At 39.4% G+C, this 20,251-nt stretch overlaps 1 protein-coding gene and 1 long non-coding RNA gene across 6 annotated transcripts in view; one reads left to right on the forward strand and one right to left on the reverse strand.

Moving 5' to 3' along the window:
* PPIG (peptidylprolyl isomerase G) overlaps positions 1-9,340 on the forward strand; it is a 25,531-nt gene extending 16,191 nt beyond the window's left edge. For both annotated transcript variants that reach the window (XM_080620349.1, XM_080620350.1), the window contains 5 exons: positions 4,706-4,910; positions 5,931-6,098; positions 6,631-6,715; positions 7,528-7,664; positions 7,964-9,340. In XM_080620349.1, coding sequence (XP_080476475.1) covers positions 4,706-4,910; positions 5,931-6,098; positions 6,631-6,715; positions 7,528-7,664; positions 7,964-9,074 — 1,706 coding nt within the window. In that variant the 3' untranslated portion in view covers positions 9,075-9,340. The remainder of the gene's footprint in view (positions 1-4,705; positions 4,911-5,930; positions 6,099-6,630; positions 6,716-7,527; positions 7,665-7,963) is intronic.
* LOC308222404 lies at positions 4,811-19,788 on the reverse strand. Of its 4 annotated transcripts, none has more exons than XR_013957114.1 (4): positions 19,564-19,788; positions 18,939-19,045; positions 14,681-17,970; positions 4,811-4,828 (listed from the first exon to the last, which is right to left on the reverse strand). It is a non-coding gene; the product is annotated as an uncharacterized lncRNA (long non-coding RNA). The 4 variants fall into 4 exon arrangements; XR_013957115.1 differs by lacking the exon at positions 4,811-4,828 and having other exon boundaries at positions 9,505-17,351; positions 17,851-17,970; XR_013957116.1 differs by lacking the exon at positions 4,811-4,828 and having other exon boundaries at positions 9,505-17,970.
* Positions 19,789-20,251: the final 463 nt, after the last annotated feature.

Below are 20,251 nucleotides of genomic sequence, written 5' to 3' on the forward strand. Positions count from 1 at the left end.
AGCTGGGTCTCTTTAGTTTAGGAAAGAGGAGACTGAGGGGTGACCTTATTAATGTTTATAAATATATAAAGGGTGAGTGTCACGAGGATGGAGCCAGGCGCTTCTCAGTGGCAAACAATGATAGGACAAGGGGTAATGGGCTCAAACTGGAACACAAGAGGTTCCACTTAAATGTGAGAAGAAACTTCTTCTCAGTGAGGGTGACGGAACACTGGAACAGGCTGCCCAGGGGGGTTGTGGAGTCTCCTTCTCTGGAGATACTCAAAACTCGCCTGGATGCCTTCCTGTGTAACCGCATCTAGGTGTTCCTGCTCTGGCAGGGGGATTGGACTAGATGATCTTTTGAGGTCCTTTCCAATTCCTAATGTTCTGTGATTCTGTGTGAGAGACTTTTTAGCGGGCCTGTTGTGACAGGATGAGGAGTAATGGTTTTAAACTAAAAGAGGGGAGATTCAGGCTGGATGTGAGGGAAAAATTCTTCACAATGAGGGTGGTAAAACACTGGCACAATGTCTTCAGGAATGGGGTATCTACCACCTCTCTGGGCAACCTGTGCCACGTTCCAGTCTGGATGTGGTTCTGGGCAACCTGATCTAGTTGATGATGCCCCTGCTCATTGCAGGAGTGTTGGACTACATGATCTTTAGAGGCCCTTCCAACCTAAACTGTTCTGTGTTTCTGTCTTTGCTGTATAAACAGTTCTGGGCTTTTTAGTTGTTGGGTTTTTTGTTTTATTTTGGGGGTTTTGTTTTTGTTTTGATTTTTGATTTGGTTTTCTTTTTCCCCTGTCATTTCACTTCCTACCTGCCACGTGATTTCGCAAATGCATCTAGTATTGGTGTTATTTTCTGCGTAAGGATCACATTATATTTGTTGAGGTAGTTGCTCACTAATTCACCTCCATTTATATCTATTAAAGTAGTAAGTATAATGTACCTAAACTTGATACAATAATTGTACAATAATGCAGGTAAAACTGTCACAAATAGTTTTTGACATGCTTAAAACAGATGCAGGAGGGATAAAATACAGAAAATAACTACATTTATTGATGCCTTATTCAACAACTTCTGAAATTGAGTTTGGAGACATCTTGTTTTGCCTGAACAGATGTGGGAAACAGTATAGTGCAATATAGTGGAGGTTTCTGTGCCAAAGTGTCAAATACATGGAGGTTGGAAGTAGATGATCTTTAAGGTCCCTTGTATGATTAGCTTTCATTATGGATGTTGTAATAAAAACATTAGAATAATATTGAAGGCTGTTGATAGATCTAGAACATCAGTGCTTCACATTCTACAGGCAGAAGGTGTTCTGGGCAGGATATGGTAGATGAGAAGATGGATTGATGGGAGTAAAATATGACTTCATACATTTGAATTCACTGTTTTACATTCAGTAACAATATGCAGAACAAAATTTAGTATTAAGAGATGATGCTTATGAATGAAAGCTTAACTGATGCTTTTCTGGGAAATTATGACTCTTTTCCGTTAAGAACCCTTCATTGTCCATCTCTGCAGTGGTATAATACATCCACACTCAACTCTGCTACTCTAAAGCATACCCAGTTATATCCATTTTCCAAGTGGCAATACAGAGTTCTCACAGCACATCACCAGTCACAGAGAAGCTGTCTGAAGTGCAACTAGAGGTGTATTTTGGGCAACCGTGGATCTGTCCTTGCTGATTTTTACCATTCTAGCCCAAATGGGAATGTTTTTTCTGATGAAAAGTTAGGTTGGTAGGAAGTACTAGCTTATTGTTACAAATAGTGCATCCCTAACTGTTACACTAAGGCTCATTATCCCCAGGATACATTTTCTCTGATCAGTTTAGCAAGGAATTTTATTTAAGTTTTGTTGCTTTCGATCATCCTTGAAAAATTGCTACCTCCCATCATGCAGTTTTGCAAAAACAGGCCAAGTTAGTCCTGAATTTGAGAGTTTCCACATTGAGCTTGTGTTTGCAGTTGCAGATACCTACTGCTACCTCCCAAGAGTCAGTTGACATGGTAATACCTGCCAAGCAGTTGGAGTATCTAATACTGATAAATCAAAAAATGGATACACTGTTCCATTAAACAGTTAAACAGCCACATATTTTCAGAAGGGCAGTCACCAGATGTATTCTTCATAGAGTGTTTCCACTGCCGAAAGTTCTTTACATGAGTATCACCTTTGGGTTTTTTTGCCTTCAGATCTCTAATCTGCTTATATAGAATTAAAAGAATCCATTTTCCAAATAACTGAATGCTAGAAGTGGAGTAACTGTTAATATATACTACTCAGTATTTGGTACTGCTGCCACTTTTTTCTGTATATATACACCTGTAAGTGTGGTATATGCTTAGAGATTGGTAGCAGGGAATTCTGAAGTGGAGTTTTTCTTCCCATCCATATGTGAAAAATCAAGGCTGTTCGTAAGTAAAAAAAGCTGGTCAATAACCTATATTCTTTGAAGTTCTGGAAATCTTTTTCTCTTCTGACACTTGAGTTGTTGTAATACCCAAGAGGGCTTGTTTTCTGTAGAGCAAGGACAAAAATCATGTAACAGAATCCAAACATTTTTACCTTATTTTTTTTCCCCTTTTTTACAAGACTTTTTCTAATTTCTTGCCTTAGTTATTTTATAACAATGGCTTATAAATAGTACTTAAATTGGACAGAGCCTTGGGTGACATGGTTTAGTGGGAGGTGTCCTTGCCCATGGCAGGGGGGTTGGAACTAGATGATCTTAAGGTCCTTTCCAACCCTAACTATTCTATGATTCTATCTTACTGGGCACAAGTGGAAACCAACAGAAGAAATGCTTGGCCAGACTAAGTAGTTTTAATTTCTCTGTCTTTAATAGAAACAAAAAAGGTTAGGCTGTTAAGGGAAACATCTCTATGTTTTGTGTTATGTGAAGACATTGTGTTCTCTGAATTGTTTTCAGATGCAGACAGGCTGTGTAGTCATAATCCTGTCTTTGGTGCCTAATGTTTTCCCTTAGCTGCTTTGTGCAGATGAAGTGCAGGGGGTGGGAGGTTGCATTTAAATTGCTTGCATGTTAATGTAGCTCAGATAATATCTCTGTAAACTGTGAATTCTTTGGATAGAGCAAGCTATTAAAAGCTTTGCAAAATACGAATACTGTAAGTTAGGATTCATACACAACTGTAAAATTCATTTCTGTCTCTGATCTGAAGCCTGTTCTAAAGTCTTAAAAAGTGTTCTCCTAAAATATGGATTGTTTACTGTGAGGAGGAAACAAGATTGGATTTTAAGAAAAGCTTCTCCACAGACAAGGTAATCAGGTATTGGAGCAAGCTGCCCAGGAGAAGTGGTAGAATCATTGTCTCGAAGTATTAGAAAAACGTGTAGACGAGGCCCTCAGTGACATGGTTTAGTTAGTGGTGGACTTGGCAGTCCTGGGGTAGTGGTTGGACTTGATGATCTTAAAGGTCTTTTCCAGCCTAGCTGATTCTATGATTCTGTGACATCAGTATGTATTTTTGGTATATTTTTCTTCTGTTTAATGGTGAAGGTTCTGTTTCTTCTGTCTGTGGCTGTACTATGTTGTGTAGTGAATGATGAGCTATCTTTGTAATTTGCAGTGACAAAGTAAAATGATATTTGATGCTAATTAGAAAAGTCAACTACAGCACTCTGAAGTCAGCCAGTGTTTTTTTCTTGATTTTCTGATAGAGCTTTTAATTTTCTGAACAATAACCTGGTACAAATTTCATAACACATTTCAGGAGTATTCATATAATTCAACTGATTTACTGGAAGCATCGTAACTCTGAAGCCTAGATTTCCTTTAGTAAAGTTTTTATAATGCCCTTTTTGATTGTATGTTTTTTTTCAAATTACTGTGACTCTGAAATAATACTTATATCACTTTTAATAGTTTTAAGTAGGGCTCAGATCAGTTAAAAGGGCATGAAAAGCTGTGTGCTTGGTTTATTTCCAGTCAGACAAGTGCCAGATTGCCAGTAAGTTGCTGGTTTGCAGCTCCAGCATTCACATGAGAAATGGTGAACTGCATAATTAAGGACTAGTCTGCTCTTTAGCAGGGTTCCTTTGCATACCAGATGGTTAATAAGTTAAAAAGAAAAAGAATCCACCACCACCACCCAGAAACCATCAAACAAACATAAAACCCAACCACAACACATGAGCTGGAGGCTTAGGACTGTTCTCTGAGCATGGTTTCACTTAGCAGGAAGGTTGCTTATATGAATCTTCCCTCTAAGCAAAATTCAATGAGTAATCAATTTAGTCTGTGGCACTTACTTCCTGTTTCAAAACTTCTCTTATTTGTGATCTGAATAGATTTTATATTAAATCAGTTTAAACCTGAAGCCGAAGAGTTTTAGTTTTTATATAAACATCTTGTAAATTTTAAGTAATTCTTCATATGTAGCTTATGTTGAACAGAACGTCATCTGAAAACTTGCACAGTTCTACAAGTTCTTGACAGTATAAATTTGATAGTTCAGAGCTTCGTAAATGCAAAATGTTGGAAATTTCTGATGTCTTTCTAGACATACCCTTTATTGTACTTGGGAGAAACAGTGTTTTCTCCAAAACCTCCATTTGTTCTTAAGGATTTTGATGAAGTAGTCTCATGACACAATTGTAAGAATTTCAGGGAGATCCTAGATGAGTTAATTTTCCTGCTTGATATTAAAATGTCTCTTTGCTATTCTGACTTAAAGCCAAGAAAGAAGAAAAGAAAAGGCACAAGTCATCTTCCTCATCCAGTGACTCGGAAAGTTCAAGTGATTCAGAATCCTCTTCTGATTCATCATCGGATTCTGAGAGTGCTTCGGAAGAGAAGTCTAAAAAACGAAAAAAGAAACAAAAGAAAAATTCCAAGAAACATAAGAAAGAAAAGAAAAAGAGAAAGAAAAGCAAGAAAAGGTGATTTTTAAACTTTGCTTTGTTACATGTACGCCATGCATATTCTTGTCCTATCACTGCCGAACAGTGTTCTGTAACTAGTGAATTAGGTATTTTGAAGTTTGGGAGAGAGTCAGTTTCCATATACAAGCTTAAATTTTTCTGATATGATGATAAAGGACAGTGTCCATATGCATACATGCTGCAGCTTGTAAAAGAGTGAAGGAAAGGACTAAAACTTAACATGGTTTTGGCTTGAAAAGTTGTAGGAGTGCTTGGTTTGAAATAGGTGGTAATAACTTGCTTCCCTAAATTCACTTCTATATGATACTATTTAAATTATATGCAGTGGGACTTAGGAGAATGTAGTATGCAAAATTAAATGAGAAATGAAAAAATGAACATTATTTTGGTCTGATATGCCAGAAGTCTTGCCATGTCACTGAAAGGTGGTAAAACTCAAAAGGCACTCTTGCTTCTGAAAATGTTATTTCTAATCTAATAGTTTTGTTTATAGTTAATGTGAGATACAAGTTGTGTCAGTGCAAGTCATGTTTTTCTAGCTAGCAGCAAAATTTAAGACATGTTCACATAGGGCAGTGCTGCTTAAACATTGTTTCCGTGGGACTAAGCCCGTTTCACACAAGTTTTTTTTACTCAGACTGCTTGGAATTCCAGTAATTTGTAGCCAGTTATATATGCTAGTGTAAAATCTGAATTTGACCCTCCTGATAGTGTTTTTAAGATAAAAAAAGCTGTATTTATAGAGTAAATGATGTTGCACCAATTTTGTTCCAATGTGAATTGAATTTTATAGATTTTTAAAATGTTGGTCAGAAATCTATTGTAGTTGTTTATTTTAGACCAAAGATGCCATAGGGGAGAAAAAAGTTCCATCTCAAAGAGCTGTTTCTTGAGTTCCTTGTGGTATCATTGTGTGTTGAGTTGAGAGAATTTCTGAATTATCTAAATGGATTGAAAGGTTTTCCCTCATCCTAATAACTCACTTCAAGTATAATTTTTCTTTAAACAAAAATAAAGCTCTTCCAGTGAAAGTGAAGATGAAAATGCTGAAGCACAGCCAGTGTCTACTGTCCGTCCTGAAGAAATTCCTCCTGTACCTGAAAACCGGTTCCTGATGAGGAAAAGTCCTCCTAAAGAAGAAGAGAAAGAAAAAGAGAGGAAAAGCAGAGAGAAGGAAAGGGAAAGGTAACATACTATGTTTTGAATTTGACTATGCGCTGACAGTGGTATGGTCAGGTTACTAGTTTAAGACTAATGTTAAGTGAGTCCTCTCCCTATTAAACAGTTCCATGTTGTGAGCACTGCTGGATGAAAAAGGGTTTCTTAGTTTATTGGCAACTGTTACCTTTGTCCAAGAACAAAGACTTAGTCTTCGAAAATAGTTTTAGTGAATGAAAAATTTAAAATTACCAATTCAAGAAAAAGAAAGGAAAGTGCATTACAGTTTCATTTAGAGTTTATTGGAACATACCCAATCTGAATCTATAAAGTCTTCTTTCAAAAATGGAAAACCCTGGAAATCTTGTCAAATATTTTGTGGTCACAGAACCTGAAGTTTTTACTGTGTGGTTGTTACTATCTGCACTGATTATAAAAAATAAAATTGCATCTGTTTTCATTTAGTTTAATTTCTGAAGATGTTAATAATTGGGTTTTTTTTTTTCTTTCCTTCTTTTTTATGTCAATAACAATATAACTTTTTAAAAATTACTTTTAGTAATCTATCGAATTCACAGTCAACGTACCAGAGGAGGCTGTTAGTGACCAGATCTGGAAGGAAAATAAAAGGAAGAGGACCCAGGGTAAATGTTTTACAATCTGTTCCCCAGAATAAACAAGGTGGTAGCACAGTCTTACAGCTGGTGTTAGGAACCGTTTTCATTAGGATGGTTGATGTAAAATAGAAAAGGTGCATTGTAATTGATTTGGGAACTGAGGCTTGGAGGAAGACAGCAAGGAAAATTAAATTAATTTCCTGTTTGCATACCGGGTTTATTTGAAGGGGAATTTTCTTTATTTGAACAAAAAAATGCTTTCTTCGTATTACCGTAGTACTGTCTGTGATTTTGTGAATGGAATTAGCTCAAAAACCATTCTAGTGATGAGCAGAAGCAGTATGACATCACCCACAGGAATGTGCGGAAGACTTCTCCACCTTTGGCAGGGGGAGCTGTCAGATTGGTTTTTCTTATTCTGTGAAGCCATATGTTACACAGTACTTGTAGCAAAATGTTTTTAGTAACAGAAGTCTCTATCCCTCAAATTTTACTAAAACCCATAAATAAGTGTGAAGTATAGTCTTTGTGTTGCTTGTCAGAGCTAAGAAGAATTTTCATTCTTAGAAAAGCAACAAGAGAAGACCTCTGAGCAGAGTACAGAAATCAAAGTTACCTTTAAAATAGTTATTTGATCAGACATTTTATATTCCTGCTTTAGCTGAATGCCAAATGTATTTTTCAGTAAGTTAATAACTTGCAATGTGTACTTGTTATATACGTATGAAGTGTCATGTTATGTGCTATGTAGAATCGACTGCCAGGGCTAAGAATCTTGCATAGCTATCACACCATGTGAAATTCAGACTTACACCCAATTTTCTCTTATTCATTTCAAGCGTTACAGGACACCTTCCAGATCTAGGTCAAGAGATCGATTCCGACGCAGTGAAACTCCTCCACATTGGAGGCAAGAAATGCAAAGAGCTCAGAGAATGAGAGTATCTAGTGGAGAAAGATGGATAAAAGGGGACAAGTAAGATTATTTCTTTCTGGATTATATGCATTGAAATTTTTTTACATATTTAAAGTGATACCTGTCATCTTAGATTTTTCATTATGGTTACTTCTGGAAAAAAAAACCCAGGGCACTGATTCGGTTATCCCATTATTTGTGCCCGATTTTAGTCATGCCACTGTAAATATATAGTTATTGATATAGATGACCTAATGTGATTTAAGTTTCAGTTGTGAAGCTGTCTTGCTTCTGTCTTAATTTTTCAGAGTGGAGGGGATTCAGAATATTTTAAAAAATCGTATCTTTTTCTCTCCAAGGAGTGAAATACATGAAAACAGGAAAGATAATCAAAAAAGCCCAGGAAGAGGAAAAGAGAGAAAAATATCAGACCACAGACATGTTTCTGAAAGCCCAAGCAGAAGAGGGGAAAGAGAGAAGAAAAAAGATCACAAATCCAGCAGTAAAGACAGGGAGACAAGAAGGAATTCAGAAAAAGATGACAAGCATAACAAAAGCAAGGCCAAGAAAAGAGCTAAATCTAGAAGCCATAGTAAAAGCCGAGAGAAATCAAAAAGTAAAGAAAGGGACTCTAAGTACAGTAGACATGATGAAAAGAGAACAAGAAGCAAAGAGAGAGACCATGAGAAAGGTAGAGAAAAAGAAAAACGCTACGATTCTAGAGGGAGGGATAAAGAAAGAAGTAGAAGCAAGGAGAGAAGTAAAAGGGCAGGCTCAAGAAGTAATGAACAAGACCATAGGAAGAGTAAAGACAGGGAGAAACGTAGGTCAAGAAGCAGAGAGCGTGAGCATCCTAGAGGAAAGCATAGTTCCAGCAGTAGAACAAGGGATCGAAGCAGAAGCCGAGATAGGGGTAGGAGAGGAAGATCGAGAAGCAGAGACAGAGATCGCAGCAGAAGTAAAGACTATTCAAGGAATAGAGAGAGAGAAACAAGAAGAAGAGGAAGATCAAGAAGCAGAGAAAGGAGAGGTACACCAGATAGATACAGAGGAAGAGAAAATAGGAGGAGGAGAGAATCAAGGAGCTCAGAGAGGGAAGAAAGTCAAAGCAGAAACAGGGAGAGGTACTCAAATAGAGAAAGTAGAAGCTCATATAAGAGGAACGATTCTGAAAGCCAAAGGAAGAGGCGTTCAAAAAGCCGTGAAAGTAGCAGTCCTGAATCCAGTAAAGATAAGTCTAATAAAGATCAGGATAGAAGCCCAGACTCAAAAAAGAGACCAAGTAGCAAAGAGAGAGAATCAAAAAGATCATATTCACGCAGCAGTAAAGAAAAGGAAAAGACCAGATCCTCAGCAGAAAAAGAAATAAACCAAAAATCAAAGAGTCAGGAAAGAGATCATGCCCCTAGTAAGGATAAAAAGTCTGACCACGAAACAAGTCCTGGAACAGATGACGACAGGCATGGATGATGAGTGTGTGGACTTAATGTTTCCATTGTCTCAAAGTTTTAAAGACATTTTGGGGAACGCCTTTTTTTAAGATGTGGACTTCAGTTTGGTCTTTTGATAATCTAAAACCTGGATCATTTGTACTGCTAAAGTTTTAATAAACTTGAAATGAAAAATTAATTACGTGTGTAATACAGTGTGCTGTGTTTTAAATATTTCATTGGTTTGTGTATCCTTTTTGTGTGTTGGCAGCTAGAAAGATAACTTCTATGCTGCATTTATTTTTTACCTGATGAACTTAGTTTAGGACAAACAGTGGCTGCCTGTGAAGAAGCTTATCCATATGTGGGGAAGAAAGCTGCAAGTATACTACATGTCATCTTAAAGCTAGGAGGATGTTGCAAGTTGCTCATCACTGCTGTTGCTACATCTGTATTTCAGTAGGTATAAATCCTAAGGAAAACAGTTTATAGAGGAAAACTACATTGTTGGGTTGGTTGTTTGTTTGTTTTTTTTTTTTGGTTTTTTTTTTTGTAATCACGAAGTGGACTAATTTACTAATTCACTGTACTTCTGTCATTGTCATCTGTGCTTGGGAGTTATTTCTTTGTCCTAAACAAAGTAATAATTAAGTGCTTATCAATGTAATTATTTTCCCTGTAACCTCGTCTTTCTGTTCCATGCTTCTGTGTTTGTCTGCTGCAGAAAATTCAGCTTGGATGGTCCAGACTACTCTGCCTCGGTTGCTAATTAATGGATGCACAGAGATGAAGCAGATTACCAGAGTTCACAGTGGGTGTCAGAATAAGGAACAAGGAAATCCTTTCTACTCTTGCTGCTTCTTCGCAGCCTATGAGAAGGCTACTGCAGTTCTCCAGTACTGGAGCTTGGGGTAGTTGAAGCAGAATTTCAAGTGGTGTTTAAGACAGGCTCTTAATTTTTTTAAAACAAGAATTTGCTTTCTTCCCTACGTCCCCTTGTTCTGAAGACTGTACTGTCAATTCCTCCTCATTCCCTACTACATGTATGTCTTCCTCAAACCAATTCCCTCCCTTTTCTGCTTTTCTTTCCTGCCTCTAGGATCCTCCTATTTCTTTCTCATCTCCACATCTTCATATGAAAGAGGAGGAGGTTGGATTGTGTTGCTACAGGAGTGCCCACATTCATCAACAAAGAGCAGCTGGGATGTGGTAGTGGTCTGAGAGGAGGATAGCTTGGGTACAAACCCCAGCGCTTCTTTCAATCCTTTCAACTAGTAACGCCGAAGGTTGGCAAATTTTGAAATTCCTCGGGGAAGTGATGAGCATTAATGTAAAGCTGTGTTGAAGCAAAACAATGCTTAAAAAATTGATTTATTTTTTTTTTTTGGTGAATCTTTGAGTATATGGCATAACTTGTTCTTCCTGTCTTTGTTATGAGTTGACATTTTTGCTATATAACCCACTTTGTGATCAGTGTGTGTCTACAGCAGATTAGCAGAATTGCTGAAACGTGGCTTGATGTGATCCAGGCAGTTGTTATTCTAAAGGAAAAATGGTTCTGTTTTGAAAGCAATAGGAAATCCAGGTTTGTGAACCACATAAGCAACCTTTTCAAGGGAAGAAAACTAGAAGTGTTTAGTGTTACTTTTTGGCAGATTACTTAAGTGGAGCTGCTTTGGCTATCAACTTTTTCCTGCGTTTTAGTATGAATTTCACATTGCGGTGGTGGTTTTACACAGAGTGTGTAAAAATGCTTCCGAAGCCCACACGTGGGTGGAGGATACAGCTGTTAGTTAAAACTGCTTATAGTAGTGACCCAAGCACCTGTATAGTTCCACTCTGAAGCCACTCTGAACCCTGTATGGAGAAGATGTAGTCCTGTTTTGGGGGACTCTAGTAAGAAAAAGAAAGTTAGGCTTAAGATAACTGTATGGCAGCTTGGACAGAGACTTCCTTGGTGCATTTATTTGGTGCTATGCATGCCATGTGCTTCAGAGTCTCGTTTAACAGCTCTTTGTTGCAGTGTTCTTTCATTATTATTATGGAGCTGACCCACAAGGAAATTATTGCTGAAGAAGTACATTTGCGCTACTAATATTCTTGCCAATACCTCTGAAGCTCATATAAGCATGCAAACAAATGCAAAATCCTTCAACTGTGTTGACTTCTGCAGAAGAGGGGGAAAAAGCAGCAATAAGGCAATCCATAGGAATTGTTACAAAATAAGTTGCAAAGTCCTTAATTCAAAATCTCAAAATGGAGATTATATCCAATAATAGTTTACAGTTGTGTATAGTTATTTCAGAAGATGCACTTGTATGCCCTTTCATATTGACTGCTTTGTTAAAGTTCTGAAAAGTATTTGTACAAATTGAGCTCTAAATTATTTCATAGTTTATTAAAATTCATCTGAGTTGGTGTCACAAAGCTAATTTTCTTGGGTTTTAATGTACTTTGTGAGAAGTTGGTTATTTTTAATTGCCCACGGTGGGATGCACTTGATCTCTTGATGGTGCATGCCTTTGCCTGTTTCATACTTGGTGCTGAATTGGTTTAGTGCTGTTCACTTTGTTTAAACTGAAACACAAGTGTGCTTGTGTTTCCCTCCCTTTTAAGAGGGAGGATTTACCAGATTTGTGCTTTTTCTTGGAAATTGAGAATGTTGATAAAAATTCAGTGGGACTGAAGCACAATCCCATGGACATCCCAAGCGCCAGTGAGCTCTTGCTGGCTTGTTGAGGCAGTGACTGCTGCTCTTGCTGTTCAGGAACTGTTTCTTCCCTCTTTGGCAGAGCTTTCCTGTTCCCAGCTTCACAGTAACTGCCTTGTGCTGTAGTCACAGTGTGGATCAATGCCATGTTTGGCAGCTGTGTCACAGCTTGTTGGCTTTTGGCTTAGAGAACTGGACTGGAAGCATACTTAAAAGCAATACTTGTATGTGTACCAGAGGTAATCAAAACAATGCTTGTGGTTGTTCCTTGCAAATGTGGAAAATAGCATATTGAGAGGGCAGCTTTTTCTGTCAGTGCCCTGGAACTGACCTTACTTCAGAGAATTTGTGAACCTGAAGACTCAGTGAAATGAGGGCAGGGCATATGGAACTAACTTTGTAAGCAGTTCTTTAAGTGTATATACAGGCTTGATAAAACTTCCCGTTAGGCATGCATTCTCTTTTGTATTGACAATAGATACTGACATTTGACTAGTACCGTACAGCCTACGTATACATGGAATACTGAATTTAGTATTGGCAGTAGCTTTCCAAACTTCAGCAGAAAGAGACTGTTATTTGGTGTTGGATTTTCTGGGTACTGCCATCAACTTGGAGGCACAAATTCTTAGTGAGGGTGGGTGGATATAACATAAGGTTGTGTAGACACTGTTGCCTGTAAAAGATGCGTTGCTGTTTGTGAATTCTTTGACACAGCCATAGTGTTTCAGTTGTTGCTTTGCTTTTGGTTTAAAAAAAAAAACCAAACCTTTGTTCTATCTAGTTGTCAAAATTCTAACCTAAAACTCCTTACTTGCTAGTTGAAATCCTGCACTACAGACTTTTCTTGCAGTGGTCTGTGTCAGATGCCCTGAAGAATTTGCAGTGATCCTCTAACAACATTTAATTTGTCATAGTGTCAGTCTGGCAAGTGGATTTTATATTAATGTAAACATAAAAAAACCAGTCCTTTAGCCACCTTTCTTGAAAATGTTGATTTATTTGGAGCCAATAAAGTATATTTTGACACCCTTGTAGGGGCTTAGTAGACTGATTGCTTGTCTGATTGACAAAAATGTATATCCTTGATTTTAGGACTTATAATAGAAAACCTAGAGTTATTCATGCTATGCTTTATCAAAGATCCTTCTTTTAAACCATCTATATATTCTCTTGCCAATACCCAAAGAACAGCTTTGTGAGAAAAGGCAGTATTTTAGCAACAGAATTGCTTTGTGAGGTTTTGTGTGTGTGTGTGTGAACTTAACCTGGAGGATACCAGTGACAAAATTGATCTTCACGCTGCTGGAGTCAATGTGATAGACATGTTAAGAACTGTTAACTTGCACTTTCCTTCTTTTGCTGAAAATAGTGGTTTTCCTAATGCAATATTTAATGAAATTATTTAAGAAAATGCGTATCAGAAGTCTGAACTTCTTGCATTTTGCAAAATTTGAGTTTGGTAGAATTCTGCAGTTGTCTAGCTTAAGACTTTAGCTTTCCATTTTGTTGCATGTGTACTTCTAGTACATATGTTAGACATCCCTACATACCCTGTGCGTATCTCTGTAACTGTATATAAAAAGTAGTCGATGTATGGCTTTCGCCATAACTGCTAATGAAAAGAATGGCTGGAAGGATTGAAAAGAAGTCTATTAATTTATGTTCAGTAGTAAGAGGAGCTAGCTGATTACTGGTTTCCTTCACCAGCTGAAAGAATTTTGGTTAATCACAGAGGCAGTATTGTGCATGTAATATTTAGCAGAGTATTTGGAAACCTCAGTCTTTGGACATTTTGTAACTTATAGACAGGGAAGATCCAGTTGTCAGCTGGGAGAGTAAGTAGCTGATATGGAATGTACAGCTTTTGTATTAAAACACTTCTCAAATAAATGCCTTTTTGCATATTTATTAGTGTATTCCATATGTCTGCCATGTGTGCTTCTTGCAGTATTACTTAGCATCTTCTGTATTTAGATCAATATTCACTTCTGAATCATATGGTGCAACCTGTGTGTGTGAATGTGCTTGTGAGTGTCAAATCTCCGGCCTTTTAAAGTGGTAGTACTGTCTGTGCAGCTTTACAAAGTATGGTGATTTGATCAGTTAAACCACAGTCTGTTCATTTTTACTGAAGATATGAATAGTCAGATTTTTATTCCATGCTAAATTGGATGATAGTGTTGAGTTGTAGATGGAATTAGAATGTCTACTACAGAATGACAAATGACAGTCTATTCACTATATATTGTAACATACATAAAAATGCAGCCACATAATGCAACTGATTGACTGTCATACTGATAGTTTATTTGCTAGTGGCAAACTTTGATCTTGTACTTACACAAATATAAGTCTTGTGTTTGAAGCACAATAGCTTTCACTAGTTACAGAAGAACTCCCTATTCATGGTGTGCATTCAAAAGTAGTGGTAAGACAGCTTACATTTAGTTTAGAACTGAGTGAAAGAACAATTTTTGATCAGAAAGTCACCTACTGGCAGCATGGCAACCTGGCTGTGCTGGCAGCAGTGCTTAGGAGTAAACAACAAAGTACTTTTCCCATTCCCTACAGTCCTTTCAGAAACTTGTGTGCTAGATACCCCCAGTCTTAATGCAGACATCACTTTCCCATAAAGGATTACTCAGGCAGTGCCAGAACTTTCTCATGATAGGAATACTATGCCAATCTCTAACATACTGTGATACTGTGATACTATCTTCCATTGCATTCTCCAAAGTCACAAATAGAAAACTGTAACAAATGAAAGGTGCTCTCACCGTTGAACTTATTGATACAGGCAGATGTTTTAAACAGCTTACTCAATTTTATCATTTGCTCAGCAAGAAATTTTTTTTAAGCCAAAGCATAAGCTTTGAATGAAGCCTGGAGGCCCAGCAATACTTGAGTACAGTGCAGATGAGTTGATAGTTTACCTTTGGTTGTTACCTCTTGACTTCTAGAAAGTGAATCTACTGCTTTGTTCCATAACAAAACTAGAGCAGTTACTGATACAGGTGCAAGCTGTGGCACTTTGTTGTTGAGCTGAAGTTGAGTATAGGCAGTTTTTGGCAAATAGCATGCCTTGTAACTTGCTCCAGCTGTTAGGCACTGATAGGTTTTGCAGGCACATCTGACTTGTAAGGAGACAGTGGCTAGCTTGTTATTCCTCAGTAGATACTTCTGCAGTTATCAGATGTATTTCTGAAGAAGGAATAAGAGTTTAAGTCTTGCTGTATAATTAGCAAGTACTGTACAATTATACATATATGCTCTGATCATCTGTGATTGAAACCAATGCAGAAATACTTGTCCTATATACTACTGAGCTTTAGCAAAGAGTGTCCAATGTGTCCCTTTTCCACTATGCCATTGTACCAGTTGCTGGATCTGTATTTCCCAGATATTGGTGGTCTCATCTTAGATCCTGTCTCTGGTCTGCTCAGTAACTATTGCTTCTTCCAGCATGTGTTGCTGCTTTCTAACCTTTCCCAGTTTTCCCTTTAAATAGAAAAGGAATCAGACCAGGTGCTACTTATTTGAAGGGGGCAACTACTATTATGTTAATGGGGATGTAATGTTGAATTTTACTGGACCTGCAGTTCTGATGTTCAAACCTTTCCTGACCTAACAGAATTGTGCATTTCTCTGTATAATATATTGGAGATGAGGAAACCAACAGAAAAAAAGTGGCATGCTGGTTTATGCAATACAGTCTCAAACAGCTATGAACAATTATGCTTTAAGACTGCTTTCTAGAGATTAACAGATTAAAGGGTGGGTTTGAATCATTTATATATCCACTTGGGTAGCGAGTTGCCGTCAAAGACCATGATACACCAAAACTAGAAAAAGCTTGAATTGTAATGGTGGCAGGGCAGGAATGTAAAGGGAATGACTATGCATATTACAACTTTAAAGAAGCCTATAGCACAGCTTATTTTAAATAGAAAGGAATTCCTTTAAAATAATTCCAAAGGTGACATCTCATACGGTCTTGTCACATCTTTGGCCTTCAACTCCCTCTTAGTCTTAGCCATCAGAGATGAGGGTTGTGGTTTTTGTGTTGGTGCTATTTTGGTGGGGGTTTAAAAGCTATTTGTAAGTAGCAAATTTTCTTTCTCTCAAAGATGCAGTGCCAGAACAAGGAGGAAGATTACGAACTAGTTGTAGCACTCTTCCATTCAAGAGATACTAGAAAGGTATAAGTTAATAACAGGCATCTGGAAAAAATTACCTATTGAAACAGAATAATTTGTTCTAACATGATCAGTGAGCTTTGGGAAAAATAAATAAATAAAAAAAAACACTCTGTTTTTCAGGAGTACCCAGCCAGTCTGTACTTGGACATGAAAGTGTCCACCCTTAGCAGTCCCAACTCTTGGAGCACCAACTCTTCTGTTTGTAGGTAGTTTTGTTTCCAGGTATGTGTCCTCTTCAAACTTCCTCAGAGCTGAGCAGTGGCAAAGGCTGTCATGTTAAAAAGAACTTGAACAGAAGTAACAACTCCAACCTGGAATGCCACCTAACAGTGAAGAGCTGCACAGTGAGTGAACTCAAATTCACTTAGGACAGGAGCCATTTTAGAAAGCTCCTCTCTTAGTTTCCTAGATAGGAGTTGTATTAGATCCATGATGAAAGCACTGTCTTACAAGGGTACCACAGCCACAGGTACCAGTTGTGTTACTGTTGGGAGAATACCATCTTAGACCCTGGAGGCCTGCATGTTTAAACTTCAGTTGCTGCTCCACTTCCAGAGTTCGATGTCAGGTTTGGAAAATATGCAGTTTGATTTTAAGGTCTGTTACAGTCCCTCCAAGGGTTGCCTTTCACTTCTAAGGTCTTGGCCTTGTAGTAAGGCCAACATCTATTTTGTTTCTCATCTGCTATAACTTCCTAAAGTAGCACACCATCTGACAGGGTTCTTTGTTGAGCAAAAACAGTAATTGAAGTTTACCAGTAAAATAATTTCTCAAATAATACTCTGATTTTCTAGCTATTAATTAAAACTTAACCTAGCACTGAGAAGTCCGCCACCATCTACGTGTCTTTTAAATACCTCTGAGCATAGTGACTCAACTCTAACTATTAACTAATACAAATAGTGATGCTAGGCATTAGATCAGAGGTACCTCTCAATTAGGAGATTCTTCCAGGTCAGCAATTTTCCTTACCAACTGCAGTTGATCTCCATGTATTTTGTTGCCATCTTTAAGTGGTAGCTGAAAAGGACCTCTGATGGTCAGCTAGACCAGCCTCCTGCCTTACATGGGACATCTTTAAAGCCTTCACAAGTAGTGATTCCACCACCTCCTGGTGAAGCAGGTTTTCCTGACTACTCAGCCTGATGTCCCATGTCACAGCTTGTTATATCAGTCACTTGACTCTGCTGAGAAGAGTTTGGCTCTTTAAGGAGTCTTTTTATTGCCAGACTGATTCTCATCTATCTGCTGAATAGCTTCCTTTTGCTTGCACAAGGAGCTGTTTTCTCAGCCTATTCCCTCTATTTTCTTCCTGTCGTCTTCAACATACCATAAACAAACTGATTTTAGTCTTCTGTATTATTCCTGCAAGCAGCTTTCCATTCTTGCCTTTCATGAAGGAAAACTGTAAAAGACAATTAAATGTTACTAAAATGCCTTTTCACTGAAAATTTTAGAACCTGGAGTATTTCTTCATATTCTTAAAATCCTTGAGAAATTTTTGCCTGCTTTTATAGAGGATTACTAACTAGAGCTTGTCATTTAAAGCAAGCACACAAAGCATGTGCATCTCAGACTGTGGAATAAAGTGATACCATGATTCATGCTGAATTTTTTTCATGCTGAATTTAGGTAACTAAATCAGTATTTATTTAGCCAATGTGCTTTAAAAAAACACTTCACTCTAGGTGTACTGAAAGGAGGAGTTGTTTTCTGGTAGTTGATATTTCTATAGGTGTTCACAATAAAAGGGTATAAGCCACATGGAAGCAGGCTTTAGACTTCAAATGCAGACATACATAATCTGCAGAACAGGGCATTTCCTGAAGCAGAGCAGGAAATCAGGCTGCAGTCCACCTTGGTTCTTTCTGCTGTAGAGGTAGACTAAAACCCATTTAACTCACCAATTGCATGGTAGTGAACACGTGCAAATACGCACTTGAGGATGCATTTGGAGCGTTACCAAGCTCTGCAGGCTTCAGCACCACTTCTGCTGCAGTCAGTGCTTCTCAAGGCTCCAGCTTCTGTGATCAAAAGGCTTTATTAAAAGTTCTCATTCTTTCTGCTTGCTGAAAAAAGCTTGAAGTAAGAAAAGGAGCACTGGCTCAGAGAGAAGGGAAATAAATCTTTCACTAGTGAACTAAGTAAAAGAAAAAATTTTTAGAGCAGTTTCACAAGTTAATTGCCATGTCTCTTTTTTTAAAATATGTAATTTTAAAAATACATTACTCCAAGATTATTGGAGAGACCTGTGTCTCTTTTAGTTGATAGTTCAGCAATGTTAGCATTTTAGTTTAGGTCAGAAGTTGAGTTGTTGGAACAAGTCTCTTGGTTGTTCTACTTCTGTGCTTTGGTTCACGTTACAGAGCGATCACAATCTGGACCCTTTTGGATGAAACTTAAATAGGAAGATGTGTTCCACGCAGTGATGGGCATTCAGCCCTGATGCCAGGCTAGAGCTATTCTAGGCAAAACCTCTGAAAAACATGCATCATGGGTGTGAAGTTCTCAGCAGCAACTTCCTCACTCTACAAACAAGCCCCTTATGGGCCACACGAACTGACATGGGTACTGGGAGCCAGTCGGCTCCATCCAGCCATGTCCTGCTGTCCAAAAACCAAGTAGCAGCCCAGGCTACAGCAGGATGGACCAACCAAGACAATTCCTGGTCTGTGCTGGCTCGGAGGAGAGCTCTTGTCCCTGTCATCAGGCAGGGCTTTGAGGGGGCAACACAAGCTGTAACACTCCTGCACAATGCTCAGTCCCTGAGCAACCTTGGGGGCTCATGTATGTTTGGCAGGAGGAACATGGAGAATCTTCTATCAACCATCCTTCCCCCCCCCCCCCCCAAGCTGTTTTGTAATACTACACATGTATACACTCCACCGATCTTGCAAGTTTGTTAGTTAAGAAGCCCAGGTCTTGGTCCCTCCTTAGAAGCTTGGAGAGAATAAAAATTAGATCAAGTAATGGCATTGAGTCAGTTACTCACTCTTTATCTCCAAAATGCTCGATCCTTACGGAAAGCAGCTTCTCTCTGAGCATTGTAGTCCAAGTCATCTTGCTTTTCCTGCTGTTTTTTTCCCCCCGCTTTTCAGCCTGATAAAGATAAGGGAGTAACAAAGCTTAGTATTTCTTTCACAACATAACTTTCCCTTAAAACACGAGAGGATGAGCTTACAGGAGTTCTGAAGTAATGTTAGTTTATACGTAATTGATACTTGTCAAATATCACCCCTCTCAACTTCTTTCCCCTGCCATACCCCGCCATGAAAAAGGTAGACTGAATAGCTCAGTGACTGCTACTCTTTCCAGAAGATACACAAGGAAAACAGTGATATGGTTGGAAAAAAATGACATAATGATATATCGCGGTCCATCCTCGGCTTTTCTCCCCTGCGGGCCAGCCCGTTGCCCGACTCTCCGGGAAGCGGCAGCGCCTGCTGAGAGAGAGCCGTATCCCTACCGACAGCCCGGTGTCCCGGGGAGTCGGGGCTCCTTCTTCCGCCTCCAGAGAGAGAACAAATGCGGCGGCCACCACTCTCCCACTGCTCCGTGCCCGCGGGAGCGCCCCGGCCCCGAGCCGCCCTGCCCGATGCTGAAGAAAACAGCGTTACCTCACTGCACAAACAGCAGGGGGGCCTTGTGCCGCAGCTCTTATAGCAGCACAGCGCCCCGCCCGGCCCGGGAGCTGCCGGCGGGCGTCAACTGCTTCTTCAGGCAGGCAGGCTCAGTTCGGCCTCTGAGGTGTTCTCTCCCTTCCTTTCTTTTCTCCGGGTCGGGCAGCAAAGCCGGCCCGAGCAGCGGCGGTCACCGCGCAGGCCCCGGCGCGACGCGACCCGTCCCGTCCCGGAGCCGCCCCCGTCCGCAGCCGGTGCGTGAAACGCCCATTTCTTTGTACGAGCCCGTACCCGTAAGAGGCTGTAACGCCCCGCTCTGCCGCTACCTTTCCGCTCAGAGCTCGGCGGGTTTTGTTCCCGCCGGGTTGCCTCATCTCTGCGCGGCCGGTGGTGCGGCGCTTTGGCTGGCTCTGTGGGCTGTCGCGGCCGCACGTAACCCCCATCCAGTTAGGCCTGCCTGTAGCTGCGTGTTGGAGACTTGCCTTTATCCGTTATCTGGACTCAGAAAGTGGCCCTTGGGCTCTGTTTTCTCTGAGGAAAACCCCTGGGAGCTGGATGAAGGGGTCCGTCCTCCCCCTCATTCGACGTTCCTTCCTTGCCCTGCGTGGAAGAGACTCCTTGAGGGAGGAGGTGGCTGCTGCTCTAGGGAAGGAGTACATTCATCTTACATCCAGATGTTTTACAC

Source organism: Psittacula echo, assembly GCF_963264785.1.
Source record: "Psittacula echo genome assembly, chromosome: 6".
Taxonomy (NCBI): domain Eukaryota; kingdom Metazoa; phylum Chordata; class Aves; order Psittaciformes; family Psittacidae; genus Psittacula; species Psittacula echo.